The 16,165-nt window shown below is 24.9% G+C and overlaps 1 protein-coding gene across 1 annotated transcript; it reads left to right on the top strand.

The window, feature by feature from the left end:
• Positions 1–5,730: 5,730 nt before the first annotated feature.
• Positions 5,731–15,158, top strand: LOC145828467 (allene oxide synthase-lipoxygenase protein-like). Its single transcript, XM_082936225.1, has 14 exons — positions 5,731–5,763; positions 5,959–6,145; positions 7,150–7,278; positions 7,832–8,092; positions 8,481–8,571; positions 8,633–8,789; positions 8,949–9,212; positions 10,456–10,645; positions 11,160–11,240; positions 11,346–11,458; positions 11,686–11,805; positions 13,168–13,302; positions 14,199–14,297; positions 14,979–15,158. Exons 1-14 carry the CDS (start codon positions 5,731–5,733, stop codon positions 15,156–15,158), a joined length of 2,040 nt encoding a protein of 679 aa, XP_082792351.1.
• Positions 15,159–16,165: the final 1,007 nt, after the last annotated feature.

The following is a 16,165-nucleotide window of genomic DNA, read 5'->3' as shown; positions in this document are numbered from 1 at the left end:
TATGTTAAATAACATTTAATACATAATTCTAATCTGCAAATTTTTTTAATAGATTTTAAAATGATTTATTTTTTCTATAAAAAGTTTCTACATAATTAAAACATACATTTAGTATAGAAAGTCAATGTCATTCAATGATATAAAAAAGAATATTAAGCCATATTTTCTATATTTTTTGTGGTTAACTAGTTTTATATTATGTCACATTAAAATTACATATGTCTCCCGTGATAATATGAGTTTAATAGGATTTTCAATGCTGAAATGAAAATGGGTTCTCGCAAAAAATCTGTGAAAGCAATTATTCAGGTTATTTGTTTATTTAAATTTGATATAAATTTATTAAAACTTATTAAAAAATATAAAAAATTTAGAATTTTTTTTTTGTCTTTCTGGATAAGTGCGTACTTAAGGCGGGGTGCGTACCAAAAAAAGTGCGTACTTAAGCGGTAGTCTACTGTATAAAGCTATCATTTAAAAACAACAACAGCCTTTAATTGATAGAACCTTTTTATGTATATATTGTAATTTTTTATATATAAGAGTTTCATTTATATATGTCATAGTTCAAACCTTTTTACCATCAATTGAAATATTTCAAGTTTAGTCATTATTTATGTTTATAACTAATACGCAATACTTCTTTAGTTTGATTTTCATATGGTAACATATGCGACACTATCTTCATAATTCTTTAAATTTTACTTTTCTTTTTAGATTGAGTTTAATGTGTTGTTAACAAATTTGCACATACAGATTTTTCCTTTTGAGCATGATTTCTTTACGTGAAAAAAAAGACATGTTCGTATTAGTTAATTTTAGTTTCCTTGTTAAATTCTAGTTACCTTTAAAAAAAATAATGTTTGAACATAACTTAACTATTCAATTCTTTTAAACCTTTCTTTTTACAAAAGCCTAAGATTTTAAGTTTTCATTTTATTTTGTGCACTGTGATTCTAATTCTGACAATTCAATTCCAAAACTTTAAACTCAAATAATTCTGATTTTAATTGTTGTAGAACATAAGTTATTAATTTTATTTTTAATTTATTACTATCAAAACTTTTATTAATCTGATATTGCTGTAAACTTTAAACATTTTTAGGTTTAAACAACTTTGGAAATAAACATAAAACAAAACTAATTTATTGCTCTTTTTATTACATAGTTGAAAAACTGTAATGATAGATCTTTTTTAATCTTAGTTAATTGGAACTACTGGTACAACTTTATTCCATTTTTAATTTCAAGTTATTTTTTTAGATATGGTCACTTTAAAATTTTTATTGAGAAATGGATTGTCTGAATTTAAAATATCGAAATTTAAATTGTCATGTAACTCTTTTGCTTTGTATGTGAATAAATATTTTTGGTTTTTAAACATTTTCAATAGTGTATCAGTCAAACAGGAAATAAAAATATTTTACCTTTTTAAATAAGCTTACAATAGTTTTCTTATATCAGTATATTAATTATAGTAATATTATATTAGTTTCTTAACAAAACTAATGAAAAGTACATTTAAAAAAAATCTATGTTTACTAAGTTCTGTGATATGAATATTTTTAACAGTTATGAGAAGTATGATAGTTTTATAAATGCTAAAAATGTTTTTTAAAGATTTTGGTTAATAGTTTTTATTACCTTTTATAATTAAATTTTTTGTCAATATTTTGAATTAAGTTTAAATGTATATTTTTTTCATTATTTTTTATTAAACTACCCATTTACACAGTTTTACAAATTTATTTTTTAAAAGGACAGTACAATTTTTAAATACAGCATTTATTTAATTTTCTTTAACAATAAGTATTTAAGCTTTCCGCTTATCAATAGTACTATCTAAAATGTTTTTTGCACGATCATTAATTTAAAAAAAAAAAAAAATAGTATAAATATACTTAGTAAAAAAATTGAAATTTTCTAAGAGTTTAAAATTAAATGAAAAATATTTCTGGATTTACATGTTTTTTTTTGTAAAAATCAATAATACAACATGTATTTAATTTTCTTCAGAAAATTAGCTATAAGCACTTCAAATATTTTGTAAAAAATAATAATAAACTAAAAAGTATACTTGAATGAACATTGTTAAAAAAAAAGTTATAACTTTCTAAGAGTATAAAATTAAATAAAAAAATATTTGTAATATTAGATGATTTTTTTTTGTAAAAAATAGTACTACTGTTGTCTTTTTTAGTATATAATTTGTTGGTATAAATATTAAATGTCATAATAATTTGTGAAGTACATACTTGATTTATTGAAACTGAAGAAAGTTTTTCTTTGTTAAACAATTAACACAGTTCCACGAAATTCTATGAAAAAATTAGCACTTTTAAGATTATAAGACAAAAAGAAAATGAACGTGTGTGTTTTTTAAACACAAACTAAAAGTATAAAACAAGTTAAAACCGTGGAACTGTGGTATTAGTTTAACACAAAGAAACCTACGTCAATTTAAATTGTGCAATTACTTCGCAAATTGTTTTCATTGCTATATTCCAACGATAATGTTTCGTTCAGACTTATTATAGCCAAAATATTAGCAGTCAAAAATTTTAACCTTAAAAATCATTATAGCAATCAAATAAGTAAGTTTGTGTGTTGTGAGTACGATAAAATCAAACGAATGCATTTGAATTTGTTTCTATGATTGAAAATAATTTATGTAAGAAGCGATCACAAATGTTCTATATGACATTTAAACTGCTATTTAGAGCTTAAGGTATTGAAAATTGGTTTGAGATAAGTGAATTTTGAAGAATTATTTTCTTTTGTTACACTAAGTACTTTTATGCTGCAGGCAAATATTAAAAACGAAGTTTTCTTCTACAATTTTCTTAGCTGGAAACAATTTTAAAGCTATGTGTTTTAGCTAGCTTAATAGTATTTTGTAATTTTAAAAAAAAATTGAAATACGTTTAAACATTCTTAAAACGATGCTCATGATCATTGAATTTACATTTATAAACTTATTTCAATGCTTTTGTAATCATATAGTCATTAAAGTAATTAATAGTATATATAAATATGCAAACTTTTACTTTAAAAGTTAAAAGACTAAGTTTCAAAGTAAATCATGTAGATATCGTTAGTGTTAAGTGAACCGAAAATTGTTTTAAATAATGATAAAATAGTTGCTGCTTTTTTAGATAGAAAACGCCTTTATATTTATACAGCGTTATACGTAAACGATCATATTTGACAATATGACTAACAACTAAAATAAATACTTATAAACAACACTCTCTGATTTTTTTGTGACAGTTTATATACCTTTAAACATAAAGATATGAAGATTTTTATTTTATTCATAATTTACTACCATCAAACCGTTTATTAATCTGACCTTTAATCATTTAAAGTTTAAATAATTTTTTGAGAAGGTAACTTACAAAACTATTAATGAGTATTCTGCGGCCATTTTCTATATTTTTCAATAAGTCTAAGAAAAATTTCACACAAATGTATCAAAATATTTTAATTCTACTTACTTTAAAACTAGAGTTTTATAAGTTTACTAAAAATATGTACAATACATATATAAAGCTCTTAAATAAAGTCAGGAAAAAAAAACAAACAGACTAACAACAGTATTTCAAAAACTTATAAAATGTTTTACTGAAGAACAAGGAAAATTAAATGATATACTTTCGGTTAGTAGACATACATGAAAATATATTTACAAACCGGACGAAGTTATTGTATTTAACGTTCACTGTATATGAACTTAGTTAAACAAAACTAAATAGTAAAACATAAACATAGTATGCATTTCAAAAACAGGTTAAAACAAGAAAAAAAATTTTTTTTGAAATTATATTTTAATAAAAAGTTTGAGGTATATATCAGTACTTTAAACCTAGAAAGTTTTGAATGCTAAATATTTCTCTATATTTATCGCCTGCTATTAAAAGTTTTATAAAATAAACGCCTGTTTCCGTTTTCAGTGTTTATGTTTTAAATAAATATATTTCATTATCTTTATTATTTCAGTTAATATAAAATTTAATGAGTTAAGTTTTCGACTTCAGAAATAAATCTTGCTGGTATTTTGAAGTTTTAAAAGTAGATAAAAGAGTATTTAGTATATGGAATAAAGAACATTACAAAAACTAGTTAATTAATAAGGTTTTAAATATTTTTTTTTAATTTGTGTTTTATCGGTTTTCTTTACTTATTAAACATTAGAGGTATTCATTCATTGTTTAGCTCATGTATTTTATCTATAACTTAACAACGTAATTTTAAGATACTTTTTATAAGTAAATCAAATTTTTAAAGCTGTTTTTTGTTGTTTTTTTTATAAACTATATCTAATACAAAATATTATTTTTTGTTTAAAACCGGTATGCCTAAAAGGAGTTTGTTTTATATATACTCTTTTTCAATGTTTTTATAACAAAAAATCTCCTAAAACAATGTTAAACTAGGTAGCAAAATTAGTAAAAGTTTAATTTGGTTTAAAAATTGCTAGTTACTCTAATAGCTCGATTTAATAGTTTTATGTTGTACAGTATTTTATCATTTTCCCGTTTTGCAATTTCATTGTAAATATAATCATTATCACAGACTCGAATTACAATTAACATTAGTTTAAGTAACTTATTTATTAAACCTTTAGTAAATAGTAAGAAAGTCATATTAGTCTATTTATCAACATAGTTTACTCGTTATTCTGGGGACATCTTTTATACAAGTTAAAGCGCACGTTGCGTTATAAACCAGGTCCCTAAAATTGCATAAGTCGAAACCTGGTTAGCGATATAGTCGATAAAACTGGTAGATAAATAAAAAAATAAGTTTATTTGTGTGCACTAAAAATATAAGTTTATTCAAATAAGTATATAAAATAAAATCTTCATTTTACTTAACTTTAATTGTACTTTCAATTTTCATTTTATTAGCTTTTACTACGTAAAGATTTGCAAACCTTTATGTTTATAATTAAATCAGTTATTGTATTTTGGCCTTAAGGAAATAAAAAGTTATTTTAGTTCAGTCTCCGAAATTTCAGACATTATAACAAAGTTTTCTGTGCTAATAAGAATATAATATTAGAAATTGTTTATATTTCTTAATGGTAAAATATAAACTAGTTTTTTAGTATATAACAATTTGCTTTTGTTATAAATAATCTGACAACATTATAACTGATAAAAAACAGGTAGAAGTAAGTATTACAGTATATGTTTTAGGTAAAATGCTATAAAACTTTAATAGTTGTTTGTTTTAGAGCTAACTAGGAAAAAAATTGTATTTAAAATAAGTTTTATGTTATAGTTTTAAACGTATTTTATTTACAACTTAGAAAGTATAACGAATTGTATCAAATATTAATAAATTGTTTAAAATTTGATTTTCAAGCACCTTTAAAAATTTAAGAGTTTTTTTTCAACTTACGGAAATAAAACTTTAAATCTTTTATTCGATTAAATAGATTAGCGTTGGTAGATACACTTAAAAAAAATCATGATACTAAGGATAAAATTAGGCTAATATTATATTTGACAGTATAAAAATAAACTTGTTAAATTACTTTAGAATTAAACTTTTTCTATTGTAATAAATATTATTTAAATATTAGAAAACTTCGCATTAAGAACCATCAATAAAGTTTTAAAATATAGTAATTCTTAACAAACAAGTTAGTCAAAAATGTAATATAAAGTTATTAAGATTATATATAACTACCAGCTATTTTCTAAACTTGTAATTATTAATACAATGGAAAAGACGCAATACAGTATTTTTGTAAAGGTTTGTGACTTTTAACTAATGGATAAAAATGCTTAAAAACATCGTAAAAATGTTGGCATTACAACTACTTGCTTAAAATATTTGTTGTTAGAAAAATACTATTCGATTTATTTTCAAAAAATCTAAATTTTTTATTTAACTATTGTTTTTTGTTGAAAAAAAAGAGCCTAATGCATATTATTATAAATTTCAAAGGTAGGCGATGGTTATGATGAAGGGGGAACAAACTCCACAGTTGAGATTCAGTTTGTTGGAGAAGACGGAAGATTAACTGAATGGAAAGTTCTTGATCACTGGTTTTATAACAACTTCGAGCAGGGAAATACTGATAAGTTTTCTGTAAATTTACTGGATGTTGGAATGCCTTGCATGATCAATATCAGTCAGTTGTTCAAATTTTAATAGTTTTAATGTGTAAAACAGTTATTAAAATAAGAAGTTATAAAAGTTTTGAAATTTTATGCCCAGGACAAGACTTTAAACTGTATCCAAGTGGTGTGCGACTCGATAACCGAAAGTTTTTTTTGTGTACCAGTTTCTAGGACCAAATATTTTGAGCGCTTTTTTTTGTCGTTCAATAAACAATATTTATAAAAAAATATTAAAATAGTTACTAAATCTGTACTAGTAAAACTTACGAATTTATTAATAATTTTTCTTTACTTTAACATTCAATATTCTTAAATCAGTTAAGTTTTGTCATCTAGTCAGATAAAACAAACAAAGAAATAAGTAAATAGAGAGCTAAGTGCGTTTAATAAATTGATAGATACACCGAACGTATTTTTTCTTTAAAAACTTGATAACTAATCATATAAAAATTTTAGAAATATATTACTGTGTATTATAGATTTTAACGAAGAAGGTTACAAAAAACGGCCTAAATAACGTAGTTTCTAGGCTTGAAGGTAATCTCATTAATTAAACTTAAATTGCCAAAACTTTTTTCAAATTAATATAAAGGTAGTTTTTATAAATGAAACCAAGTATAAATACTTTCTGAACTAAGTTTTTAGCTTATAAGTTAATAAATAAGTTTACGAAATAACTTGTTTTTATGTTTTATTTAAATTCATTAAAAACATAAACACCACACGAATTAAAATATGTTTTCTAATTTTTACTAGTTTATAAGTGAGGTATCTGCAATAATCAAAATTTTCAAAGCTAAAACTAGGTTCGATGTTTAATTATGTTTATTACTACAACAACCTAATTACATACATTCTTATTTTTAAATTTAAATGATGGTTAGTAATCATTAGTAATGTTACGTTTTACACAATATAAAGTTTCCTAATAAATTCTTTACTTCAAAATAAATGGTCAAAGATTTAATTAAACACAGTGTTACGCAATAAACTTTAAAAGACGTTTTTATTACAGGATTGAAGCACTCACAAAATGTTGACAACTTAGCATGTGACTTTATAAAAGTACAGTACAAAGGAAGAGAAAAATATTTTCCTGTCTACGACATTATAAATGATGATTATAGCGTTTTAGGTCCCGAAAGTAAGTTTTATTTACTCTGAGGGAACTAAGTTAACAGTCTTAATTGTTAAATGATTTTTATGTTATAACCATTTAAATATTATCTACGACAAAACTTATTGAAATTATAACTAAATTATTTTTAAGTTTCACTAAGATGTTGTATGAGTTTTTATATATTCATGATAATTATTAGTAATTTTTGACTACTTTTTGTTATGAAAAAAAAAAAAAAATAAAACTCAACTTAACAAAACTTTAAGTTTGATTATTCCAATTCGATCATCATACCACTAGCCTTCGGTAGACTAAAACCGGTTTCGTCAACACTAGGACTAATCAATACTAGCAAACGGCTGCTTCTTGTTCTATCATGATAAGCCGTTTGTAGATTAATGACTGCAAGTTTTTCGGTTATGACTGACTGACAAGTCCTAATAAGGACGAAACCAGTCTCAGTCTACTGATGATCGATTTTGTATGATTTAACATTCTCTTAACTCTATTTCAATTGCACATAAACATTACTTTTGTTACGTTCAAACTTGTTTGACCTGATAGTAACAAATCTTAGCTGTTTTACCGCAAAATGTCACGAACGAATTGGTGAGAAGACAACGCGAAAAGAACATCAATGAAATGAAGAATATATTGAAGTGGAACGACAAGCATACATTTGACGGGAAGAGTGGCCACGACAAACTGACCAACCATCTCATGGTGGACAGTTACAAGGACATAACAGGGTACCTCAAAAGAACTTCCAGCAGGAACAGTGGCAGCATAAAAGATTTAGCCTGGGCAGGGTTGTCCATGAGATACAAAAAAATTGTGGGTGAGTTAAGTTTTTTTGGACCAGTATATGCATTTTTATCGAAACCTCACTGGGCTCTGAAGAACTACTTAACTACGTTACGTAAAAAAAAGTCAAACTACTTTTTGTTTCCGGGGTATATTTCTAAATCAACAAACTTAAATCGAAGTTATATGTTAAATAAAAAGTAAAACAAATTAATAGGCTTTGAAGTAGTTAATAAACAAAATAAACTAAGTCATGGTTTTCCAATACTTACTAAGTTATTTCAGAAAACTACGGTTTTAACTTTAAAATGACTTCATAAAAAGTCAGTCGTCAAAACTTGTGAAGATATGTCTTCAATTTGCTAATAAAATTCAATAATCATTTTTTAAAGACATACACATTATGACATTTTTATTTTTAGCCAAAATATTTCCAACTAAGTGCTTAGAAGACTACCATACTTTTCATACAATGTTGGATGAAGAAAATCAAGAAATTGACGAGACTGTCGAGTAAATCGTTTTGTTTTGAGTTGTTTGATTAACTTAATACTACTATCTGTTTGATTTTCAGTTGGAAAAAAGATGAAGTTTTTGGTTGGCAAATTATGAATGGAGTATATCCTCTCTCTTTTAAAGTTTTAACGAAGATTCCTTCTTATTTTAATGTAACTAACGATGATGTAAAGCATTTACTTAGAAGTGGAACTTCAATTGAAAGTGAGATAAAGGTTTGTTTTGGGAGGCGTGTAAAAAAGTTATTAAATGGTATTTTAAAAAAATATATAGTCGAACAACTTTAAAACTCTAAGAAGTAAGTATACAAGGACACACTCAGTTATAACCCGCGCAACAGTTTACAACTTCTTTAAATATTTTTTAATTTTCAGGCAGAAAGGCTCTTTTACGCAGACTTCCACGAAATGTTCAGTCAGAATGTTGGTCTTGTCAACTATCCAAGAGCAGATGGGAAACCTTGTGAAGTGCCCCACGCTGTCTGCTTGTATTACATTAATGAGGAAGACAACTTTGTACCAATTTGCATTCAACTGAAGCCAAATGACAGAAGTTATCTGCACACCGCCGACAAAGACTCTCTAGATTGGCTGCTGGCTAAAATGTGGATTAGAAACTGTATGGTTTCCATACATGAGGTTTAAAATGATACAATATTTTAACGTGAAAAAATAACTCATACAGAAAACAGTATTGAAAAATAAGTATAGTCTAAAACATTATGATTTCAATAACTATACTCTTACACTATCAACAAACAATACTACAATTTAAATTTAAAATCTTTAAGAAGTTTGGAAAATCATTTAAGTTTGGAAAATCATTTTTAAATCATTTAAGTTTGGAAAAAAGAAGTTTAATATTTTTCGATACACAAAAGACTATAAAATGTTTTTATAACTGATCAAGTTTCCAACAATGTTTGAGATAAAAAAGAGTATTAACCAAGAGAAAAAAGTTTTAGATTTGTTTATAATTCATTCTGTATATTAATAATTTTTTGTAGAATTAAATAAAAAAGCAACACTATTCAATTTATTTTCACTGAGAACCTTTTTTTAATGCCTTGATTTCTTTTTCCGCTCTATTGTTAATTGCATTTTTAACTATGGATTATATTCGTAAGTGTAGTAATGTTTAAATAGTTCTTTTTTTTTAGTGTTAAGGACTAACCAATGATTAAAAAAAAAAATAAAACTTTAAAATGAAATCATTAAAAATAAATTTACATTAATTTTTAGAGTAAGTTATAAAATTTGAACAAATTATAAATTTTATTTTTAAAATATAGGAGATTGTAGACTTTGAGGTTTAGTTTTGCAACATGTATAAAACTATAGACCAGGGTTTTTCAACGTGGGCCATTTAAAATTTTTAGGGGCTAAAGAAGAGGGGGGGAGTGGAAAGCGTGAGTAGTAAATGGGCCATAATTTAAAACTTACACTATATGTTCTGGAGTTAATGATGAAGAGCAAACAACAAGTCTAAGGCGTATTTAAGGGTAGTTTTGAAACTTATACTAGATATTATGGATAAATTTCAAAAATTTAAGGGGCCATAGCATTTTTTATTTCTCTAAAGGGGGCCATATGAAAAAAGTTTAGGAAACCCTGCTATAGACATTATAATGATTAAATTGCATACTTTGTAGTTTTATTTAGCTATTATCTTTTGAAAATATTTCAAAAAGTTCGTTATACTTAATTAAAATCTTTTATATGTACTTTGTTATCTTTTTTATTCTGAATTTTTTTTAAGCTTTAGGGTTGAGTTATTTTAAAATACAAAACCCTCAAACAAGTTCTCACTAGTTTTTGTTTTATTAAAAAATCTAAAACTTATTGTAATTGAAAAAAAAATTGATGCATCTTATAATTTCAGTGGATATATCACTACTTGTACACTCATGCTTTTCCCGAGCCTTTCATGTTAGCTTGTTTCAGATGCTTGTCAACTGCGCATCCGATATACAAACTGCTCAGGCCTCACTTGAGAACTGTTGCAGTCATCAACCAAAAAGCACGCGAAATCCTCATTCCCAAAGACTCTGTGATAAACAGACTCAGCTTCGGTTTGTCTCTTTCTAACGCTTACATTTTGAAAGATATTTTTTCTTCACAGCTAAATAATAACAATGCATCACAAATAGAAAGGTTCTACTAATCAGTTTAAGCAAGACTATTTCAACTTAAGCCGTCCTCACTAACTTACCAGTCATCCTGTACAAAATGTAGTAGAAAAAAGTTATGATCGAACTTCAAAATTTTTATAATATATTTTCAAACAATTTTTCAAATTGTCGAAACCTTTTCTTTTTGTGCATTTTTTTTAAAAACAACTTTTTATCTTCGTGAAACAAAAATTATTTAAAATTATTTTTACGTTATTTAATATTAAACAAGAAAAAATTAAACTAGACAAAAAAAACATGATAGTATCCTAAAAGCGTATAATTTAAATTAAAACAGTGTTTAGTCATATCGTAGTGATTACTTACTAAATATACAAAGCGAAAATTGTTTATTTTAAAACAGTTAGTACAACTATCTATGCCTAATAAAAATATGAACACATTTCTATTGTAGAAGCAGTATCGACTTTGAAGACGTTTTACAAAACTTTCACCTTTAACGATATGAACATACCAAAACTCCTGCGTAAAAATGGTAAGTTTAGAATAACCATGGTATACTGATCAATGCAAAAATATAATCACCATTAATTTTTTTAAATTTATGTTGCATTAAAACAACTTTTAACTTTTTTTAAAGGTGTTGCAAACAAAATTCCTCATTATTACTATGCGCAGGATACTCTGAAACTTTGGAAAATGCTTGAAAAGTATATATCTGAAGTTGTGAATCTGTTTTACAAGACGGACAAGGTAAGTTACTTTTATAATTTTTATAAACTTTTATTTCAAATTTTGTTTATTTAAGTTTATCTTAAAAAACGGATTATTTTAACAGTTGGAAATTTTGTTTTTAAATATTTCTTTAGAGTACTATTTTATATTTTTGATCTGTTTATCAATATGTTAGCTGTAATTCTTGCTCTTATAAATTGTTAGAAAAGTTCATTATCTATTTCACATAAAAATTTCAACAACAGGACGTAATAGAAGATTCAGAACTTCAACAGTTTGCTGACGAGTCGGCAAATTTAGGATTTGGGTGGCAAGATGGTAACAAAAGGGGAATACCCAGCAAATTTGAAAGCAGGGACGAACTGGTTAGATAAACTATCATTTGCTTTTTCAATAATAGCAAGTTTTAGCAAGATATACCTTACAAAGTGTTTAAAAAAAAACAACTAAGTACTCTAATAACAGACTAAATTTAATTTAAAGTAATTAAATAACTAAATTTTTTGCAATGGTTTTACGGCTCAAGGATCAAAAGTAGAAAGTTTTGGTAGAGTTTATAAATATACATTTAATTTAAATATGAATGTAACATAATATTTTCAAAAAGCTTATCAAAGTTTGTTTTAATAGATGTGAAAAATGTACAAAATATTTGTATAAAGCATTCAAATTTATATTCAAGTTATATTTCTACCTAAAATAAAAGTTTTAAAACTATTGCACAAAACATTTTTATTCAGGTTTATGATTTTATTTTTTGGATGATTGCCTTCGAATTTGTAGATAAAAAATGAAATGTTTAATGTTAAAACTGTTCAAATAACACGTTAAAATTTAACAAACAGTACATTAAACAGTGCTAATTCAAGTATCCGGACATGTTGGGAAAGATTATTTTGTAAACATGTCCGGATAAATACAAAAAATAGTATTTTTATCAAATAACATAACTGTTGTATATTATGCAATGAATAATAAATAATTAAAGCTCAGTTCCTCTTTTTCTGCTTACTTTTTAAACTTTTCTTCACTTTTCAAAATGTCGTACAAAGTTGACCTGCCTATGTTAAGCTATTTTGTTTTACCACTTTACAAACTTCTAACTTATTTCCAATGGTTAGTGCAATTCGTTTTCTTTTTTTTAAATGTCTTGTCCATTTCTAAAACCTCGTATGATGAGTGTGTCAAACTTATATACCTTATAAAAATAAACTAAATTGTCATGCACCTCATCTTAAACAAAAAGTGCTTGAATTAAGAATCAAACATAAAAGAACTGTTATACTTTCATTTTATTAAAAGACTTAGAACTTAATCAACTAGAAAAAAAACTTAAAAGTTTAAATAAAAAACTTTAAGTCATGTTTTAACTAACATTGTTTAAAATAGTTTTAAAAACTGACTTACTTTGCATAAAAAGGTTTTTCATAACTAAACTAGTTTTGAACAACGTTTGAATGTAAGCTTTAATAGTATCATTACGTCGTAACAATTAACTAAATTGCCTAATCTATAAAATCACTCTAAATTTTCTTACAGCATAAAAGCTTAAATATTTGTTTCACACAAAAGTTTATATTTTTAATATTGATTCTTTTTTGAGTTTTCTTCTCGACTGAAACTGTCCGGATAAGTGAAGTCCAGATAAGTTAATATGCTTTGTACTTCAATACAGGGAAGGTAATTTTTAAAACATAACTTACTTAAACTTAAAATATTTATCTCAGATTAACTTGTTGACTGTCGTCATAGCAACATCTTCTCTCCAGCACGCTGCAGTTAATTTTGGCCAATGGGATCACTTGAAATTTGTGCCAATGTGTCCTCCAATAATGAATTTACCTCCCAACAAGAAAGGAGAAGTAAATTTTGATTATAATATTTAAAGAACATTCTATTGTTAAAAGTAAAAGTTACTTTTTAAACTTACAGGTACTTTATAGTTTCTTAGCTAAAAACTGTCTAAGATCTATTAAATTTTTAGTATAAATACTGTAAAAAGTTGTTTAGAAATAAAGTTTTTTTACCATTTATAAGCAATAAAAGAAGTAAGAAATTAAACGAAAGTTTTAACTATGATGACTGTTAAGCAGGGGTCAGCATATTCTTGTAAAAATGTTCTTGACGGGCCACATTCAAAGCAAAAAGTCCTTTAAGAGCCAAATAGTCTAAAATAAGCTTTACCTTTAATAAAACAAACTCATACAAGAGCAAATATGTTTAAAAAAAATTAAAATAGACAGCACAGTTGACTCGAAGAAAGTAAGAGCTCTATTAAAAAAACAGCAACACTTAGTGCTTCTACATAAGTTATTTTTTGTCTTTAAAGCACTTCGGGGGTTTATTTTTTTGGTGGGCAATATTTGGTACAAAGGCCTAAGATTGCGGACCCGGAGAAGTAAAAAATAAGGAAGTTTGCCAAATAACTTATTCTTTAACTGAACAAATTTGTTATTTGACAACCAATATGCATAAGTGTTTATATTTTGAAAATAAATAAAAAATTTTAGTTAAGTTATTTTACATCTTTTTCCTGTTAAATGAAAAGAATTCTTTTAAATATGAAAACACGTTTTTAGTTTTATATCTTATACAGTACCTATTATCTGATTAATAAGTAAATTATCATTTATTATAAAATTCAAATTAAAAACGAGCTGTTTATAGTTTTTTATTCTATTCAAAAATTTATATGAAGAACTTTAAAAAAACACTTTTATATTTAAAGGTAAATGTAGTTTTTATTTATTTTTTCTAGGCAACAATGAAAAGAATAATGAGCTGTTTACCTACCATTGACCAGTCAGCAGGATTTATAGCAGCAAATTATGCACTTTCACAATATCTAGTAGATCAGGTATATAAACTTTAAGTCCAATTTTAAATTTACAACTTCACAGGTGCATTCATTTCGACTCGGTTTTGTTATCAATTATTTCAGTTTATGTCAAAATCACTAATAATTTTTATCAATTTATCTTAACTTCTTAGTTACAAAATATAAAAGATTTTGACATTGTGGTTTATTCTAAATATGATCTTAAATAACTAGCATTTGTCAAAAAATGTTAATTTCATAAAATTTCATATTTTGAAATAATATATACGTCGATTAAATACAAGTAAATTAGTTTTAAAAGTTTTAAAAAGTAGCATAAATCAATTAGAAAATCTACTTTTAATTTGTATAAAACTTAAATTTATAAAAAGTTTGTTTAAAAAAGTACTTTTATTAATTTTAATTGTACTGAATATATATTGCATATATAAAAATGAAAAAAAAATCAGTATCATGTGTTATTATTGATAGACAAACTATTACGAGGTTTACAAAAAGTTTTAAAAAATAAAGGTTTAATAAGTTTCACCCTTATAATTACTTCGTAGTTTCTTTAAGTTTATCTGATTAGTTAAAACCGGTGATATGTAAAGAAAATAGTAGTTGTAGTTCATTCATTTATAACTAGTTATAACTATTTTTTTAATGACTACAAAATTTAAAAAAAACTTTTTTGTAAGCAACGCATCAATATTTTAGGATTTTTTGGGTGATATTCCTGAAACTTGGTTTTATGAGGAAGACGTAAAGAAAATACAGAAGAAGTTCCAAGAAGATCTTAAAAAACTTGACATGGAGCTTGAAGAGAGAAACAACAAACTTCCTCGTAAATACATTTACCAAATGCCTCGGAACATTCCAAATAGTGTTGGAATATAATAAACACCTCTGGCAAAAATGAATAATGTAAATTTCAACTACTAACAAAGCGATTTTTTTATATTTATTGCATTTGAATACGATATTTCTAAAAACTATCCAAACGAAAATAGTTTGTTGAAACTTAATGAAAACACAATGTTATAGACCTCATCAATTTTTATCTCGTAGATTCAAGTTTTAAATTAGCGTATACACAAGTCCTTAAATTAACTAACTGAAATACTGTGCGATTTTTGTCATTGAAATTTTTTTTTTTACTTTTATAGAGTCTTTTTTATAATATTAATCAAAAAACCGTTGTGAAATAATGAAAAACGATTATAACAAAGTAATAAATAGTTTTGATGGTATTAATGTTTTAGTTGCAATAAGTTACTTTATACAGTTTTAACACCTTAAAAATTTTTGAACTTAATATAAAACAAATATAAGTATAGTTATAAAAAAATTAAATTTTAACAAATTTTTGTCATAAATTCCAAGAAAAAAACGAATTTTAATAACGTTGAACTAGAAAACTTTATTTAATTTCCTGCTCCGTCGATTTTATTTAACAAAAGTGTTGTTAGAATTATCATTAATCTTAGATATTGTTTGTTACGAGGTTTAATAAAAAAATTTAAAAAGTTGAACACTTTTGTATCAATATATATATTTAAAATTTTAATTTTTTAAGTAAAGTGTTCAACTTTTTTAAACAAACAATTTTTTTATTAAACCTCGTAACAAACAATATCTAAGATTAATGATAATTCTAACAACATTTTTGTTAAATAAAATCGACTGAGCAGGAGAATTAATATAGTATTAGTTTCATAAATTAAGGTAAATTACATACAATTTTTTTTTTTCGCATAAATGTTGCTGTTGATTCAAAAGTTTATTTAAAATATCAAGAAAGAATTCTTTAAGTTTACTAATCATATACAACTGTTGAACAAATATCGGAATAACAGTCTATAAAAACTATTTCTAAGCAACATAGCTTTTTGTTTAATAGTAAA

Source organism: Thalia democratica, chromosome 2 (assembly GCF_965202585.1).
Source record: "Thalia democratica chromosome 2, ktThaDemo2.hap1.1, whole genome shotgun sequence".
NCBI classification, from domain to species: Eukaryota; Metazoa; Chordata; class Thaliacea; order Salpida; family Salpidae; genus Thalia; species Thalia democratica.
This window is presented reverse-complemented; position numbering and strand designations above follow the sequence as displayed.

Excerpts from the sequence above, each read along its gene's own strand:
- LOC145828467 (XM_082936225.1), top strand. The coding sequence starts at position 5,731 with ATGGAAAAGACGCAATACAGTATTTTTGTAAAG. Across the intron at positions 13,303-14,198 it reads CTCCCAACAAGAAAGGAGAA|GCAACAATGAAAAGAATAAT; the intron begins GTAAATTTTGAT and ends TATTTTTTCTAG. Across the intron at positions 14,298-14,978 it reads CACAATATCTAGTAGATCAG|GATTTTTTGGGTGATATTCC; the intron begins GTATATAAACTT and ends TCAATATTTTAG.